General features: G+C 37.0%; 2 protein-coding genes across 5 annotated transcripts in view; both read right to left on the bottom strand.

Moving 5' to 3' along the window:
• The window catches only part of LOC117995834 (proteoglycan 4-like), a 46,156-nt gene that overhangs the window by 4,515 nt on the left and 26,024 nt on the right, over nt 1–15,617 (bottom strand). For 2 of the 4 annotated variants that reach the window (XM_034983852.2, XM_069509048.1), the window contains exons 3-9: nt 8,036–8,992; nt 7,589–7,765; nt 6,027–6,676; nt 4,786–4,895; nt 3,764–3,873; nt 2,013–2,162; nt 856–1,030 (exon numbers count right to left, since the gene is read on the bottom strand). In XM_034983852.2, coding sequence (XP_034839743.1) covers nt 856–1,030; nt 2,013–2,162; nt 3,764–3,873; nt 4,786–4,895; nt 6,027–6,676; nt 7,589–7,765; nt 8,036–8,992 — 2,329 coding nt within the window. The remainder of the gene's footprint in view (nt 1–855; nt 1,031–2,012; nt 2,163–3,763; nt 3,874–4,785; nt 4,896–6,026; nt 6,677–7,588; nt 7,766–8,035; nt 8,993–15,617) is intronic. The other 2 variants (XM_069509049.1, XM_069509050.1) reach the window with 2 other exon arrangements.
• On the bottom strand, nt 12,497–13,092 carry LOC117995837 (NADH dehydrogenase [ubiquinone] 1 beta subcomplex subunit 5, mitochondrial-like). Its single transcript, XM_034983855.2, has one exon. It carries the CDS (start codon nt 13,090–13,092, stop codon nt 12,505–12,507), a length of 588 nt encoding a protein of 195 aa, XP_034839746.1. The 3' UTR covers nt 12,497–12,504.

Below are 15,617 nucleotides of genomic sequence, written 5' to 3'. Positions count from 1 at the left end.
TAAGGTAAGTATTTTTAAAACAAAAAAAATACAAGGCTGAGCTAGCGTAATTGCGTGATACACTATAATGCACAGACGCTATGTTTAGTCACTAGCTCACTATTGTGTGTCCGTTTAGTACATCGGTGTACCTACATACATAGAAAAAAAACCGGCCAAGTGCGAGTCAGACTCGCGCAACGAGGGTTCCGTACTACATTCGTATTTTTTCGACATTTTGCACGATAATTCAAAAACTGTGACGCATAAGTAAAAATAAACAAAATCTGTTTTATAATGCACAGGTGAAGCCCTTTCATATGATACCCACTTGATATAGTTACCTTACTTCGAAAATTGAAAATACTTATTAATTTTTAGTTCATGACCACAATTTCAATTTTTTTGGGCGACTACTAGTTCACGGTTTTCAGATTTTTTTCCCTAATGTCTGCTATAAGACCTACCTACCTGCTAAATTACATGGTTCTAGGTCAGCGGGAAGTACCCTGTAGGTTTCTCGACAGACAGACAAAAAAGTGATCCTATAAGCGTTTCGTTTTCCTTTTGAGGTGCGGAACCCTAAAAAACACAAAAAAACACGCGAACCTCCTCCCTTTTTGAAAGTCGGTTAAAAATGATTGTTGTACCTACTTTTACAACAATATGATATTTGAATCATATATATTTAATCGTGATTAACGATTAAAATTAATTTAATTTCAATCGTTAACCATGATTAACTTTTGCCAACGTTGGTTGGTACATACCATACCGATATTACCTAGTTTCCAACGCTGCGCTTTCCGATGGCCTTTTTAAATAAAATAAAGTTATAAGATAGGTACCTAGATTATGTATCTATTAGATACATACCTCAGCATCAGATTCGGTAGCTGGTGCCTCGGGTCCGGGAGTCTCACCGACTGGTGCCTCAGAGGCAGCTTCGGTGGGTGCTGCACTGGTCAAGCCAGGTCTCAAGCGAGCACTGGGCCTGATGTTCAACCTCGGCCCTGGTCTTAGAGCTACCGGCCTTGAACCAGGTTTACGGCTGCAAATATGATAAAAAGTACCTCTTTGATATCTTTCTATAGTATTACTACAGATACCAAAAAAATTAAATGGAGTTCCCTAAAAACTACAATAATTAAAAAAAAATTGTTAGCGTACATTGTGAGTTGTGATGCGCGGTGTTGCCATGCTATCTATTTCGTTATAGATAGCATGGCAACACCGCGTAGCGTATACTACACGACTACCGAGAGAATGCAGTTTGCGATAATTACAATACCTATTACGTCATAGCCACGGAATATGGTACGGTTGACAAAAATATATTCTTATTTATGACATTATATATTTATATATAGATGGATGTTTAGTGAATAATAACATGAATACCTTTGTATTACAGTACTGTAATACAAAGGTATTCATATTATTTAGTTTAACATAAAATAGATTCAATATCTTAATATACTGACTAACTGGCTGATACATCAACGCACAGCTCAAACTACCGGACGGATCGGGCAGAAATTTGGCATGCAGATAGCTATTATGACGTAGGCATCCGGTAAGAAAGTATTTTTGAAAATTCAACCCCTAAGGGGGTGAAATAGGGGTTTGAAATTTGTGTAGTCCATGCGGATGAAGACGCGAGCATAAGCTAGTAGGTATATATAGCAGTATATAAGCAAGCGCGCTCCATCTTAGACTGCATCATCACCTACTTCGGTATGAAACTATTAACTATTATCGTATTATATAGTACTAGAGAATGCCCGCGACTTCGTCCGCGTGGATTTAGTTTTTAAAAATCCCGTGGGAACTCTTTGTTTTTCCGGCATAAAAAGATAGCCAGCTATGTCCTTCCCCGGGATGCAAGCTATCTCTGTACCAAATTTCGTCAAAATCGGTTGAATGGTTGAGCCGTGAAAAGCTAGCAGACAGACAGACACACTTTCGCATTTATAATATTAGTATGGATTATTAACTATTTCGTTAAAAAATATGCATAGATAGGTACTTACCCGATTGTTCTAGAAGGAATAGACGTTGTTTCGATGACTTCACCGGACGACGGGTTTGTAACTGGAGCAGCGGTTTCTCCTGCTTCAGCAGACGAGGGAGCTACAGTTGTTGTGGTAGCAATTCTTCTCTGGCCTGGACGGAGTCGGGGCCTGTACAAAAATAATTTCCTTTAATTACCATATAGATAACTCATAATTTTTTACTTTTGTCAACCGCGGACCAACAATATGTTTTTTAAAAACATTATATTGCTAACCATAATATTGCAAAGAATAAAAACACAGGATACAGGATGATCTCTTCCAGACAACCCATGCGTAAGAATTTAAAGAACCGCAGGGAATCGCAATTCAACTATACATAAATAGGTATAAGTACATAAACATACACTCTATTTTTTAATGAAATAATAAACCGTTTGTTCAGGTTTAAATTAAAAAAAAAAGGTTAAAATGAGGGATAATGTTAGGAAAAATAGGAAGGTGAGATTTGTAGAGCCAAAAATGTATAACTACTACGGTAGAAGAATAAGCGCATATTTAGTTCCTAAAATATTTAATGCAATCGGTTGGGCTGGGGAGGATATCGATAGGCTCAGTGAGGGAGTCCTTAAGAAGAGGTTAAAGAAACACTTACTTAGGGACTCTCTAACTGACTATCATGCTTCTTAATTATTTATTTGTGTTTTTGTGTTTTCTTTGGTTATTTATTAGTAAGTTGTTAGTATACTCAATTGTGTTAGTTTATCTTTTAGTGAAGTAGGTAGGTTTAAATTAGTATGTAGAACAGTTTTTATTATAAGAATAGATATAGGTGTATGAATAGCGTTAAGGAAATATAGTAGTAAGTTATGTACTTAGTATTAAGAGCGCCACCTCGCCAACAAACTGGCCCACCAGTTTGGCGAGATAGATATGTAGGAAACTTTGTAAAATTATTATGAATAAATAAATTAAAAAAAAGGGAACAACGCACGGGGAACGGCGATCCTTTGAATAAACTTCTTTAGCAACAGACAAATTAATAATTTTAGGCGTATTTCTTGGTTTAACGACATAATGGGGCCGATTCTCTAGTACACAATCTCTAAACTAAACTAAATTAACAGGTCTAAATCTAGTGCTTTCCTTTTCCGCAAGCAACATTATGAAAGGGATAGCAATAGATTTAGACGTGATATTTTAGTTTAGTTTAGAGATTGTGTACAAAGGAATTAGCCACATTATTACATCGATTAATTTGATTGTTTTATTTGTCGACCCAATTGCGAGAGTCGAAGTCATGACGAGACTGCAGTGCTGCGAGTGATGAAATTCGAGGTATCATGGACAGTAGCGAACTACCCTCTTTCTTGTTCTTCTCGCTGGCAATTCACGAGCTGTCCGGCAAAATACACTATTAACTTTGGATGTCGTACGATGCTGTCCTGTTACCACTGGATACTTACCAGCTTAAAGCCGTCCTCTCGATTTAAATTCTGGTATTTGCGAATTCCAATCGCTTCGCGCTATAATCTAGGTGTATTGTGGAGCTCACTCCGATGTACTCCCGTATGTAGTTCCGTCGTGACCTCGTCCCTTACAATTGGGTCGAAATATCGACAAAAATAAAACAGTCAAATTAATCGTGGCATGTTTAGTTTAGGGGCCAGGACTTCATTTAAGTCAAAATGTAATAATTCTGGTAAATATTCATTCATTCATTCATTCATTCATGTACCCGTTATCTAAATTATAACAAACAAATTAACCTGGGAGTGGATCCTTCAGCGGGAGCATTCGTGTTGGGTGCATCTTGAACTGGGGCACTGGTACTGGGGCGAGTCCGACCAGCGAATAGACCGCGACGCCCGAATGCCTGCTAACAATATAAAACGAAACAAATAAATATCACTGTCATAGATAGGATAGGTCCACTGCTCTCAGTTACCTGGTCAATCGATCAAGTATTCAGTGACTCCAAAATCATTACTTAAATCGAACACACGTTTACACAAGCTTATAAAATTGACTAAAAGTATGCTCCTGAAAAAAGCATTTTATACAATCGAAGATTATAATCTTCGATTGTGTAATATGTAACTAATATTATGTAAATAATAAAAGAGCGTGGATTTGACTCGCAGCTCGCTTCAACAAAGCGCAAGACTGCAATTACTTTTAGGTATATTCATGGTATAATGTAAATGAAAGCTTTGAAAAAAGGAACCGCCAGGTTTTCTTTCTGGCTCTTCTCGGTAGCAAATGCATTCCGAACTTCAAAAGTACTTCTTAAACTTTATTTGAATAAAAAATCCTTCTATTTCAAAAATAACTACCTACCTAACTCTTAACTGAAAGTTGCAATTATTTTGCTACTAACAACATAATAGCTAGGTAAACAGGCTTAGTTAGCACTTTGAATCAAATAATATGTTTTATAAACTATAATGATTCAGTAGTGAAAAATAAATCCTTAAAACTAAAAATGCTGTTCACGTTTCGCGCCACAACATAATCTAGGTAGGTAGCTGTAAACACATAGATTCTACCTGTTATATTATATGTGGAGCTAAAAATAAAACAATAGAGCATTATTATACGATTTAGGTGCTTGTGTGAACGAATGTTATACACGCTTAATTCAGGAGAGCTAAATAATAGTAAAAAATAATCAATAATTATAAATTCGCATTGCAAAATATCGCTCAGGCATGTCGCTTTATAATATTAAGAAAAATCGCTTATAGGATAAAAACACGAAGTTAATAAGTAATAACAAGTCAATGCTAACCTTAGCCTGTGCTGGTTTTTCTACAGGTGCGGCTGACGTAGAGGTTTCGACCGCGGCGGCGGCTGCGGCGGCGGTTGTTTTCCGGACCCCGTTTGGCTTACCAAATCGACCTGCCAACAAATGCCCACTTACTAAATCTATACATTTTGCAATGGACTCAATATCAAAAGTTATGGAGCCAACACATTATATATTTTTATTAGGATTGATTTTCGGAATTTAACTGAAAAACTTGAATTTGACAATAAACGGAGTAAGTACTTTAGTAAAGTACGTAGCCGAAAATATTGTAAATCAACCTTTAGAAAGAGATAGCGGTTTCGTAGAGCGTTGTCTTTGTCGTCGAGACCGACACAACGTCACACAGGTGATAGAAACAACGCTCTACAAAGTCGAAATCTCATTCTAAAGGTCGATGTACAATATTTCTTGCCGGCTGCTGTTCCTGTATTTATTAAACACAGACACATTCGTGTTATTAAATTCTGAGTAACATACAACGTGTGAAACGATGCGGGTAAATCCGCAAGTACCTACAACTTGAATATTCATTAAATAGTAATATGCTGTAAGTGATAATTATGGATCTATGTTTTAATAACACGAATGTAATTATTTCATTCGGAGTGTAAAAATACACAGGTGTCTCAATACAATCGATCACCTTAATGTGGACGCACCATTGCCAGCACCTACTGCCTGCATAAAATATAAACGGGCAGTAGGTAAAGTGGTAGAATGACATTCCGATACCCTTTTGCAACTGGCTGAACTACTTTATAACTTCGCATAAAAATCGCAGAGCAGCAAGAAAGAATAGTAAAAAATTCGCTTTCATATTGCAATCATAAATATGATTAGTACATGAATAAGAGAAAAACATCAGTCTTGTTATGTGCGCATTCAGAAAACTGATACGCCATATACCTACAAAATATTTACGTTTGAACGGAACCATTTCAGAAACAAAACATTCACATTTCCCGAACCCGTTCAAATGGGAAGGGCGGTAACGCACTCATCCGATCAGAGTCCTTGAAAATACGTTCCGAAGTAGTCGTAGAACTATTTGTATTGTAGCTTGTGACATATGACGTAGATATTTTTTACATCCGAATTTTCACGGATTCGTATCGGATGTGTGCGTGATCGCTCTAAGAAAAAGAATTTCAGTTTTAAACTAAGGTAAAATATTTGGCCGTTTAAAGTAAATTAGTTTTGTTAGGTGGCGTTTTGTTTACCTCGTACTCTTGTAGAGGTCTCCTGTGGTACTTCGGTGGCCGCACTCGTGGAAGCAGGAGCGCGAGACCGGGCACCAGGGCGACCCTTGAACCTTGAAGGGCGAGTGGGTGCGGCTGTAGTTGTGGTGGTGGGGGCTGGCGTGGTTGTGGTTGTCGTCGTCGTCGTAGTAGTGGTTGTGGTGGTCGTAGTCGGTGTCGTCTCTTCTTCGGTCGTGCTGACTACTTCAGTAGTCCATGCATCTTCATCTACTGCAGTCGACGCATCGAGGCTTAATTCGCTAGATGGACTTATTTCGTTATTTAGATTTTCTCCAGCCAAATAGGCATATAAATCTAGGGCGACCTTTTCCATTGCTGTCATCGTTGTGTATTCAGTTGTTTCTTGATCAGTCGTCGTTGTTTGCTTGTAGCCCGGTGGCAATTTAGAATCATCTAAAATTTCTTGGAACCTGATTCTACTCGACAGACTGTGACCTTCTCGTTGTGATTCTTTGGTGTGAGATGGTTCATTAACAGGGGTTGATTCCACAGATTCAGTTGTAGTTTTACTTTCAGCTGAGTACCTCGTCGGCGGTTCTTTATATTGTGCAGGAATGCCACCTGAATGTGTCTTGAAACTATCAAGATCCACAAGTTCGGAGCTTGGGCGTCTGAAACATTAAACCGTTGATTTACTCCTATACATATGCATATTGTTACCTACAACTACAGCTGTTGTCTCGCTTCGTCAACGTTTGATAATATCTACTATTCACATCTTTCCCGTGATACCATAGCCTGTTTCTAAAAACTTTCTAAACATCAAGATTGTTTTAGTGGTGAGGTTGTGAAAAAAGTTACAAACAGACAGATATACATATCTCTATAGTTTCAAAACTATATTTATAATAAAGTAGCTGACACGCCCCGGCTTCGCTCGGGTGGAGTTTAGAAAATTGAGGGGGAGGTTGAATTAAAATTTTCTCTCCATAAGAACCATCCTTGTACTTCAAGGAATATTATAAAAAAATAATTAGTGAAATCGGTTCAGCGGTTCTCGAGATTTGCGATGAGCAACACATTTAGTGATTCATTTTTATATTATAGATTTCAAATATTAGCATGAATTTTTGTATAGTACAACAGCCTGTTTTGATAAATATTACCCTTATTAGGGTAAAAATTTGAATCATTTCGCCTCCTTGCACCACTCCAAGACCTCCCACCGGAAGAAAAAAAGATTTTTATCGGTAGAGTTATTTAAAAATTAAATAAAGCTGGAAATATGCAATTACTGAATATTATGTTGTAAATGTAGTAAATCTTGATGCTAAGAGAATCAATAAGAGACATACAGATTTTTCGTTAAATAGCGTAGTATATAAGTTTTAGACAGACTGTTTTAAGAAGTAAGTTTTAAGAAGGATAGCTGTGACATCCTTATGCTACCACGCTAAGGAACACCAAACTTAATAGATTCTAATATTAAATAAAGCATTTACCCATACCTTTTAACATGAAGGAAGAAATAGTAAGGAATACTAGGAGTTATAAGAAGAGATATATTATTTCAATGAGTATACCTGATGTGAGCTCGAGTTCTACTTCTTGTTTGACCTATTGACTCATCCGCAACATTGTCAACCTGAGAGCGACCACGATGCCTTATTGTTTCGGAGGATACCTCAGGAGTGCGAGTAGTGGAACTAGAACCCACGAAGTTGCGACCACGTGGAGGAAACCGTGTGCTCGACGGTAGCCTGATAAGAAAAATTATTGTATTGTACGTACACTTCTTTTCCTTTTCCGAGAGCTTTCTTCGTTGAGCAGTGATTCCACATGGACTCGAGTGTCAATAAGCGAAGGACCTTGAGTAAGTATCTGATAGTAACCAAAATAATGCTCTACTACAGCCAATACTACTACAGCTACCTCCAACACTAATTCCCCTAAGGCATCATTAAGGTTCAGCTACATATACTTAAGTACAATTATTAAGCTATTGGTAGACTTTTCATTTAAAGACTTACCTTTCTTCACGCGATTCCTCTTCAACAGGTGCAGGTGTAACATTACGGCCCCGAGAACGTCCTCTTGATGGAGTTGGATTGACTTCATTGTGGACTTCAGGAATTGCTGTTGTGGTTGCACTGGATCTATCAATTGTACTGTATTTGCTTTTAGGTCGAGTTTCCTTTGCTATCTGATTTTCATTTTCAACTTTCTGTGGTCCATCATGTGAATTGAGAACAGGTGCACCAGTAACAGATGCAACTTTACCTTTAGTATCTTTTTTAGGATCCTCATCTTCGTCGTAATAATAATAAATGTATTCGTATTCGTAATCTTGACCGTTCGGTCCTTTCTTCACTTGAATTCTTGAATGTTGTTTTTGCTCAGATCCAGCGGTTTCCAGCTTAACATTGGATGAGAGTAACCCACTATTGATATCATCAATGGTGTCAAAATTTATAGGGATATAGTCGTAGGCTTTTGAAGACGCTGGTGCTGACGTAGTCAATACTGGTTTTTGAGTAGTTGTTCCGTCATTACTGCTCAGTTTCCCTGATTCTGAAAAGGCTTCTAAAGCAACAGCCATTTTAGGATTAATATCTACATCCTTAATATTTTCTTTTATTTTGATATCTTCAATTTTTGATATTGGTATATCAACTTCTATTGATTCTGTAGTTTTAATCTTCTGAGCTTTTTTTGATAAAGCCTTCTTATCTTCCTCAATGGAAACTATACCTTCGGATGGATGTTTCGCTTTACCACTGTGTAGCTTCTTAAACACTCTATCACCATCTTCTGGTTTTGTTAAACGGTGATTTGGATGTTTTTCAGGTATTTTGTGTGATGTTTCAAAGTTCCTTATAGGTGTCTGTTGACCGGAACTTACTAAAACATATTCCTCTCCCGGACGTGGTTCCGTAATAATGTCTACTTCACTACATTTCACGTAGACAGTGCAAAGCAGGAAACATCTACAACAAAGAAAGACACATTGTTATAAATCAAGATACATTCGGTTACGAAATTTGGTTTGGGTTTCTTACAATTCAAACTGAGTCATCACAGACAGCTGGCTGCTGAGCCACCGAAACCAGTGCACGCATACCATACCTAGGTTACAAGAAACTGACTCATAGGCATTGTCACTGTGATTTCAGATAGTTCACTTTGTTTCAGACGACATTAATTTGTAACAAACGTCGCTTAACATAATCTCTATCACTTATTTATTAGATGTAGAATTTGTATGCAAAGATTTTCTATGCTTGTGTGAAAATTTACTGATAGGAAAAACTTAAATTACCTCAGTACCAAATGTATAATATACTCGTGAGAAATTGTAACAAATCAGAACGTGGGCGCGAGTATTACGCTATACACTCCGATTCCATAAGCGCTAATCGATGGGGTAATAGCATTATAATCACTTTCGCTGCTGATTCGCTCTCACGCCGAGTGTGCTTCGGGCTAGAAATAGTCACCACACGCGACGTACAGTTCTTCTTTCTTACGTTAACTAAAGCTATTATACTTAACACATGTCTCTTTAACCAATCTAGTCATTTACGAGGAACCACATTATTGAAGATTTGTGTAGTGTTGTGTTGGTAGAGTATATTGCTTGCTTTTCCTAATTCTTTAGTAGTAGGAGGGTGGGTGGTGCATATCGCATGCTGCACATTGTACCATTCAGATTTGTCTGTATTGGCGCATCAAGTGGCGAATTAAGCTTGTGGTTCTTTGTATATCACGCACGACGTCCGCAAAATAACGCCTGCTTCTATCCAAAATCTAGTTATTCACTGCCAGTGGAGTTTTGCTTGATAAAGGCACAGTGATTCATCATATCACTTTGTCCACGAGCCAATTATTTTAATCGGAAGACAAGTATTTCCGTATAATTTCTTGCAGGCCTCACTTCACAGCCCGGAAGCCTTTCGAAGGATGACGCTAGTGAGCAATTTATTGGTATTTATAAATGCATAATTAATGCTTTCGATAATGAGGAATATACGCGTTCATCCAATTCATTAAAATACTTTTCCTAATATTGTCAGTGAGCCAAGATATTCACTTAGTATGGCTTGATATTGAAAATGACTTACAGCCTCAATAATTCCGTTTACGAGTGCAGCTAGACCGGTATACAATAAGTACCGGTTCAATTTCACTAGATGTAAGGTCGCACTGAACGCAAGGCTATGTGAGCGTATCCATTTTAACTACTCACTGGACCACTATAAGAAGACCTATATAGATGTCAAGTACAATCTTCCGATGTTCAGAAACCTAATGTCTACAGAAACGATCAACGCTCTACTATAATTTGCCACCGCTTCGTTGACCTATTGATATACCTACCCACTCAGTACGTAAACTATGTATCAAATGGCCATAAATATAGTAAAAGGTCACTGGGATTGAAAATTCTTTTGCTTAGTTTAAATGCTATAGTCAAGTCTTCCTCTTTTTCTACATCATTTTCCTCATTGCTGAGCGTCCAGACCCTTTCTATTAACGATAATATAATGGTTGGAGTTTTCTTAGGATAGTGATAATTGCTGCAGTGGGATCCAAATCTTTCCGTATACGACCTCTACAAAGGGAGACTATTTACACATATATATTTACTAGCTGATGCCCGCGACTTTAGGTTGGATTTAGGTTTTTAAAAATCCCGTAGGAACTCATCAATTTTCCGGGATGAAAAGTAGCCTATGTTCTTCCCCGGGATATAACCTAACTCTGTACCAAATTTCATCAAAATTGGTTGAATAGTTGGGCCGTGAAAAGCTACCAGACAGACAGACAGACAGACAGACACACTTTCGCATTTATAATATTAAGTATGGATGGATATGGATTTCAACTCTTAGATTTGACGGTTTAATCGGGGGCTTGATACTAGGACCTAGACTAGGATCGACGAAGTACAAAGGAAGGTACCTAAATGTCAAATTGTAACACTTAGATCGACATTGCTTAGCCAGCTTATTAGTCTGATACTCGCTCGTAACAATTCGACGATATGAGGGTTCAAGTCAAGTCTGTGGTAGGTATATAATATTATTATCATACATATTATGTCACATGCTATTCCTGGTCCTTATGATCACTAGCCTATCTGAACATGTCTGAAAATATTTTCTTAAGCCTGAAAATGCTAAGAAAATGTCCTCTGTGGAATATATCCTCAACCCAAGCCTCAACCAGAAGCGCATTTGCGCTGCACTGCGCGACGCGACGCACGTAACGCGGCAGCGTCTTGCTCCATACAAACTCATATAAACTCGTATATCTCGTATACAAATACCTAGACACAGTCTTATTTAGGTAATGTTTTCCACCGGCTCTGGCGGCGTGTGCCTATACATTACTGAGTTGCTACATATTTTTCGTTTGACTTAAACAGTTTTGTTAAACGTTCGGTTCGTGCGCTAACCTGGTACTAACGTAATAATTACACTCGACAACCTTGCATGATATCAGAAATGAAAGAGAAGAAAGCGAGGAAATCAAATTTATTGCGGCAACAAACTTGTATTGGTTATAAGATCATAACCTCAATATATTATACTAAAGCTACTACGCAGATTTCGAATTGTGACAAAACTTTGAGAAACATTTTATTTAGTTTCGTAATAATGTGAATATTATGTTGGGTCGCAACTCAAATCAAAATAAAAATAATATGTTTTAAAGCCTTTCGTATATTTGTAATTATAGCTAGGTTTTAAAGTGAAAACTCACTGAAACGAAAAACCGACACTACAAAATCAAAAGGATAAACAGACCTATAGGACAGACCTATTGGATTTAGCTTGCATATAAAATCTACATTATAAAGTGTTTCGTGGTGTTTCGTATTATTTCATACTTTAACTAGTATATAGGTACGTAACGCGACTTCATCCGCGTGGACGACACAAATTTGAAACCTCTATTTAACCCCTTAGGGCTTGAGTTTAAAAAAATCCTTTCTTAGCGGATGTCTACGTCATAATGGCTATCTGCATGCCAAATTTCAGTCCAATCCGTCTAGTAGATTGGCCTGTGCATAATAGATCAGTCAGTCAGTCATTATATCAGATTTTCTCGTGCCATTTGTTGAAATTGGAAACTTAGAGTCAGTACAATAATATGTAAAATATTTTTTAAACTTTGTATCAATTTTATAATACCCGCCCCGGTTTTGCACGGGTAGCTAATTACAATTTTCGTAGGAATCTCTAATTTTTTGAAATAAAGCCTGTCACTTTGCAATAATGTTGCTTTCTACAGGTGAAAGAATTATCAAAACCGGTTCAATAGTTCCAGAGATTACTTCCTACGAACAAACTTACAAACTTTACCTTTTTATAATATTAGTATAAGATAAACCCTACAATTATTATCCCAATCATGCAAGGTACTCTGCATACGTCTCATTCTGTCGAAGTATTTTCTTCTGTGAACCTCACATATTTCATTTTGTAAAACTTCCTCATTCTTCGTCATCATTGTAATCATCACCCATTTGGTTAAACAACTTTTCGCCAACCATCTTATTGATCCGAACATATTTATTGTACACAGGTCTATAATAATATGCCTGGTAATCGTGTCTCTCGGACATTTTTTTAAGCACAGCCTTTTCTAGAGCTCGTAATTTAACTTTTTGCTGTTCCTCGTCAATGTAATGTAGGAATTTCTCATACTCCTGTTGAGGATTGTTGTGAACGTAACGCGCTATGAACCTAGTTATTGGGTGTCGGTGGAACTCCCAATGTTTCGGACAGTAATGGGGTGGAATTTCACACAGAGTAGCGGGGCCAATGTAAACGTTTGAGTAAAATATGATAGCACCGACAGGGATTAAACCAACTATCGCGTAGAAGTGGAACATATCTTTGAATTTGTGCCATTGAAATCTTGACGGAGTCAACGGAAAAGTTCGTTGATGTCCACTCCGAAGGGGTAGATTAACTGAAAATTTCACATGTTGAATAATAGCTTTTATTTCTTTTTTATCATTCAATAAGTTTTTCTCCAAAAGATGTCCACATAAACTCCAAGAGGCAATTTTAAACATTTTATTTTTATTTATCTTTGAAGGGTCTTTGTAAGGTCTTTGTTAAGTTTAATGACTTGACCACGACATGACATATTTTGACACCTAAGAGTTGAAATTTCGTTGTGAGGTTGTATCTCTATGTTGTGAGGAAAAATTAGTGTAAAACTCGAACAACTCGAAACAGCCTAATAAAAAATCTAAGAAAAGTTTGTACAAATTCTTAATTTAGTTTAATGTCGAAAACTTTATATTATGAAGTAGGATATTTTACATTCCAAATCCTTCTAACAACATTGATGAACATCATCGTCATCATCATCAGCCTCTGGACATCCACAGTTAGAAATAGGCGTTCCCTAACGAGTGCCACCACACCCAATCACTCATCAGCCTTCCTCATCCAGCCACATCCCACCAGCGTCTAAACTGTCGGTCTCTCGTGCTGGAAGGCTCCCGCGGTACCTTTGCTTACACACGCTCTCCACTTTTCGGCTCCAACGGCCATCGTCACTATGACAGGCATGGTCTGCACACTAGTGTTCGTGATCTTAATTTTCCGCGTTTTGGATCTTATCCCTCAGGGAAAATCCTAAGATAGCCTTCACCATACCCGCAGAGTAACTTTGAATTTGTGGACGATACCGTTTGTCAGTGTCTACGTTACAGCACCATATAATATGTGAAGAAGGGAAAGACACACTGGTTAAAGACTTTAGTCTTCAGGCATAGAGAAATAACGGTCGGGTGAGTTTTATGAGTGACGAAGTTTATTAACTAGATACAAATAAAGCAAACAGCATAGTTATTTACCTAATTTGTAATACTAAAACTATGCAAAGTGTTCACGAGCAAACTTTAAACTTCATTCTTGTAGCGCAAATAATAATTAGTCCCACGTTCTAATTTCTACATCTTTTTGCTGAGTTTACAAAACGCACTCCATGAGCATTTTGTAAACTGAAACACAAATTATTTTGCTAATTAAAATCAACCGCTAACATCTGCTGAGAGCAGTGGCGAATCTGGAGGGCCAGCAAGGAAGTTGTGATTATCACACTGTGATAATTGCAATTGTGTAATTTGCTGAATTTATACCTACGCTTGCTACAAAATCAATTAAGTACTTTACTTATATCACATCAATATATTTGTTCGTTAAAGTTATTTGCAGTACGTATTTTAATTTGTTGCGGTAGACACATATACTTAGTACTTTAGTTTAAGATAAAAAATTGCAGAAACCTCGCAAAAACGCGTAGGTAAGCAACGCAATTTGGCCCGGGTGCTTTAGACCGTCTGTAGCTAGGTCTGCAGTATGGTAAAACGCTTTTTTATACTTTAATCACCATGGTTTGTGTACTCTATGTAACTTAAACCCTATTTATAGTTACTGGTACCTTGGTACTTAGTAATGTCATTGTTATAAGCGCTGTCGACCATGAAAAGGCCGATTTTAGATATGAAATTTTTTAAACAAATCGTAGCATTGAACAGAGGACAATAGTAAGCGTCTAAAGTAATTTGAATTCAATATATTCAGGGTAATATTTATTTAACATTGAATACTAAAAGAGGAATTGTACTTAGAAAGAAAACAAAAACTATTATACTTAATCGTAACTTTTTCTATATATAAAAATGAATCGCTAAATGTGTTGCTGATCGCAAATCTCGAGAACAGCTGAACCGATTTCGCTAATTCATTTTTGTAATATTCCTTGAAATACGAGGATGGTTCTTACGGAGAGAAAAATTTAAAAATGTAATTACTTATTGAAAAAAATAAAGAATCGTTAATAAATAAATACCAACTCCGTCTAATAGAATCAGTACTTTGGTAGTGGTCGATAACTTGCATATCAACTATTCCTATAAAGTTAGAGTAGACTTATAGGTAGGTAATTCTTTTACTCTTGGCCAACATATTATTATTATGCATATAAAACAGAAGAAGTGAAGGAAATGAAGCAATAAATTCTCTTAAAGAATATAAGTAGGTATACCGAAATGAAGATGCTGCGACTTACGAAATTTTCAACGAAATAACCTTTAAACGAATACTAAAACTGTTAAATCGTATGCAAAGTTGACATTTGGTATTGTCACATAAAACATAAGAACAGGTTCTATAGCTAGGGAATTGGTGGCCATTACGATGGACACGAAACTTCAACAATTTCTGGCAGAGATCAGCTTTTTGCACTGTGTACCTACCTGAACACTGTCAGAGAGTCAACTTCTGCAAGTAAACTTGCTGGTGGAAACGTCTTGATCATTGATTGAGATTGATAAGCAATACACTTTTGAAACTTGCGTACGGGGTAAGCAAGGTGGCAAGGTCAAGTGATGCAAACGTTTTTTTTTTTTTTGAAAAATAATAGCTTATTAATATAAAAAGTCAAAGCTGTGCTAAACGATTCGCTTAATTCTGGTATTTAGTCACTACGTTTATTTTAGCCGATATACATAAAAACCATTTCTCAGACGTCAAATCCTTGACATTTTGATACAGGTATATACCAATAAGTCAAAAAAGATAATGA

Source organism: Maniola hyperantus, chromosome Z (assembly GCF_902806685.2).
Source record: "Maniola hyperantus chromosome Z, iAphHyp1.2, whole genome shotgun sequence".
Classification (NCBI taxonomy): Eukaryota; Metazoa; Arthropoda; class Insecta; order Lepidoptera; family Nymphalidae; genus Maniola; species Maniola hyperantus.
Note: the sequence above shows the minus strand (reverse complement) of the source record. Positions and strands in the feature narration are given on the sequence as shown.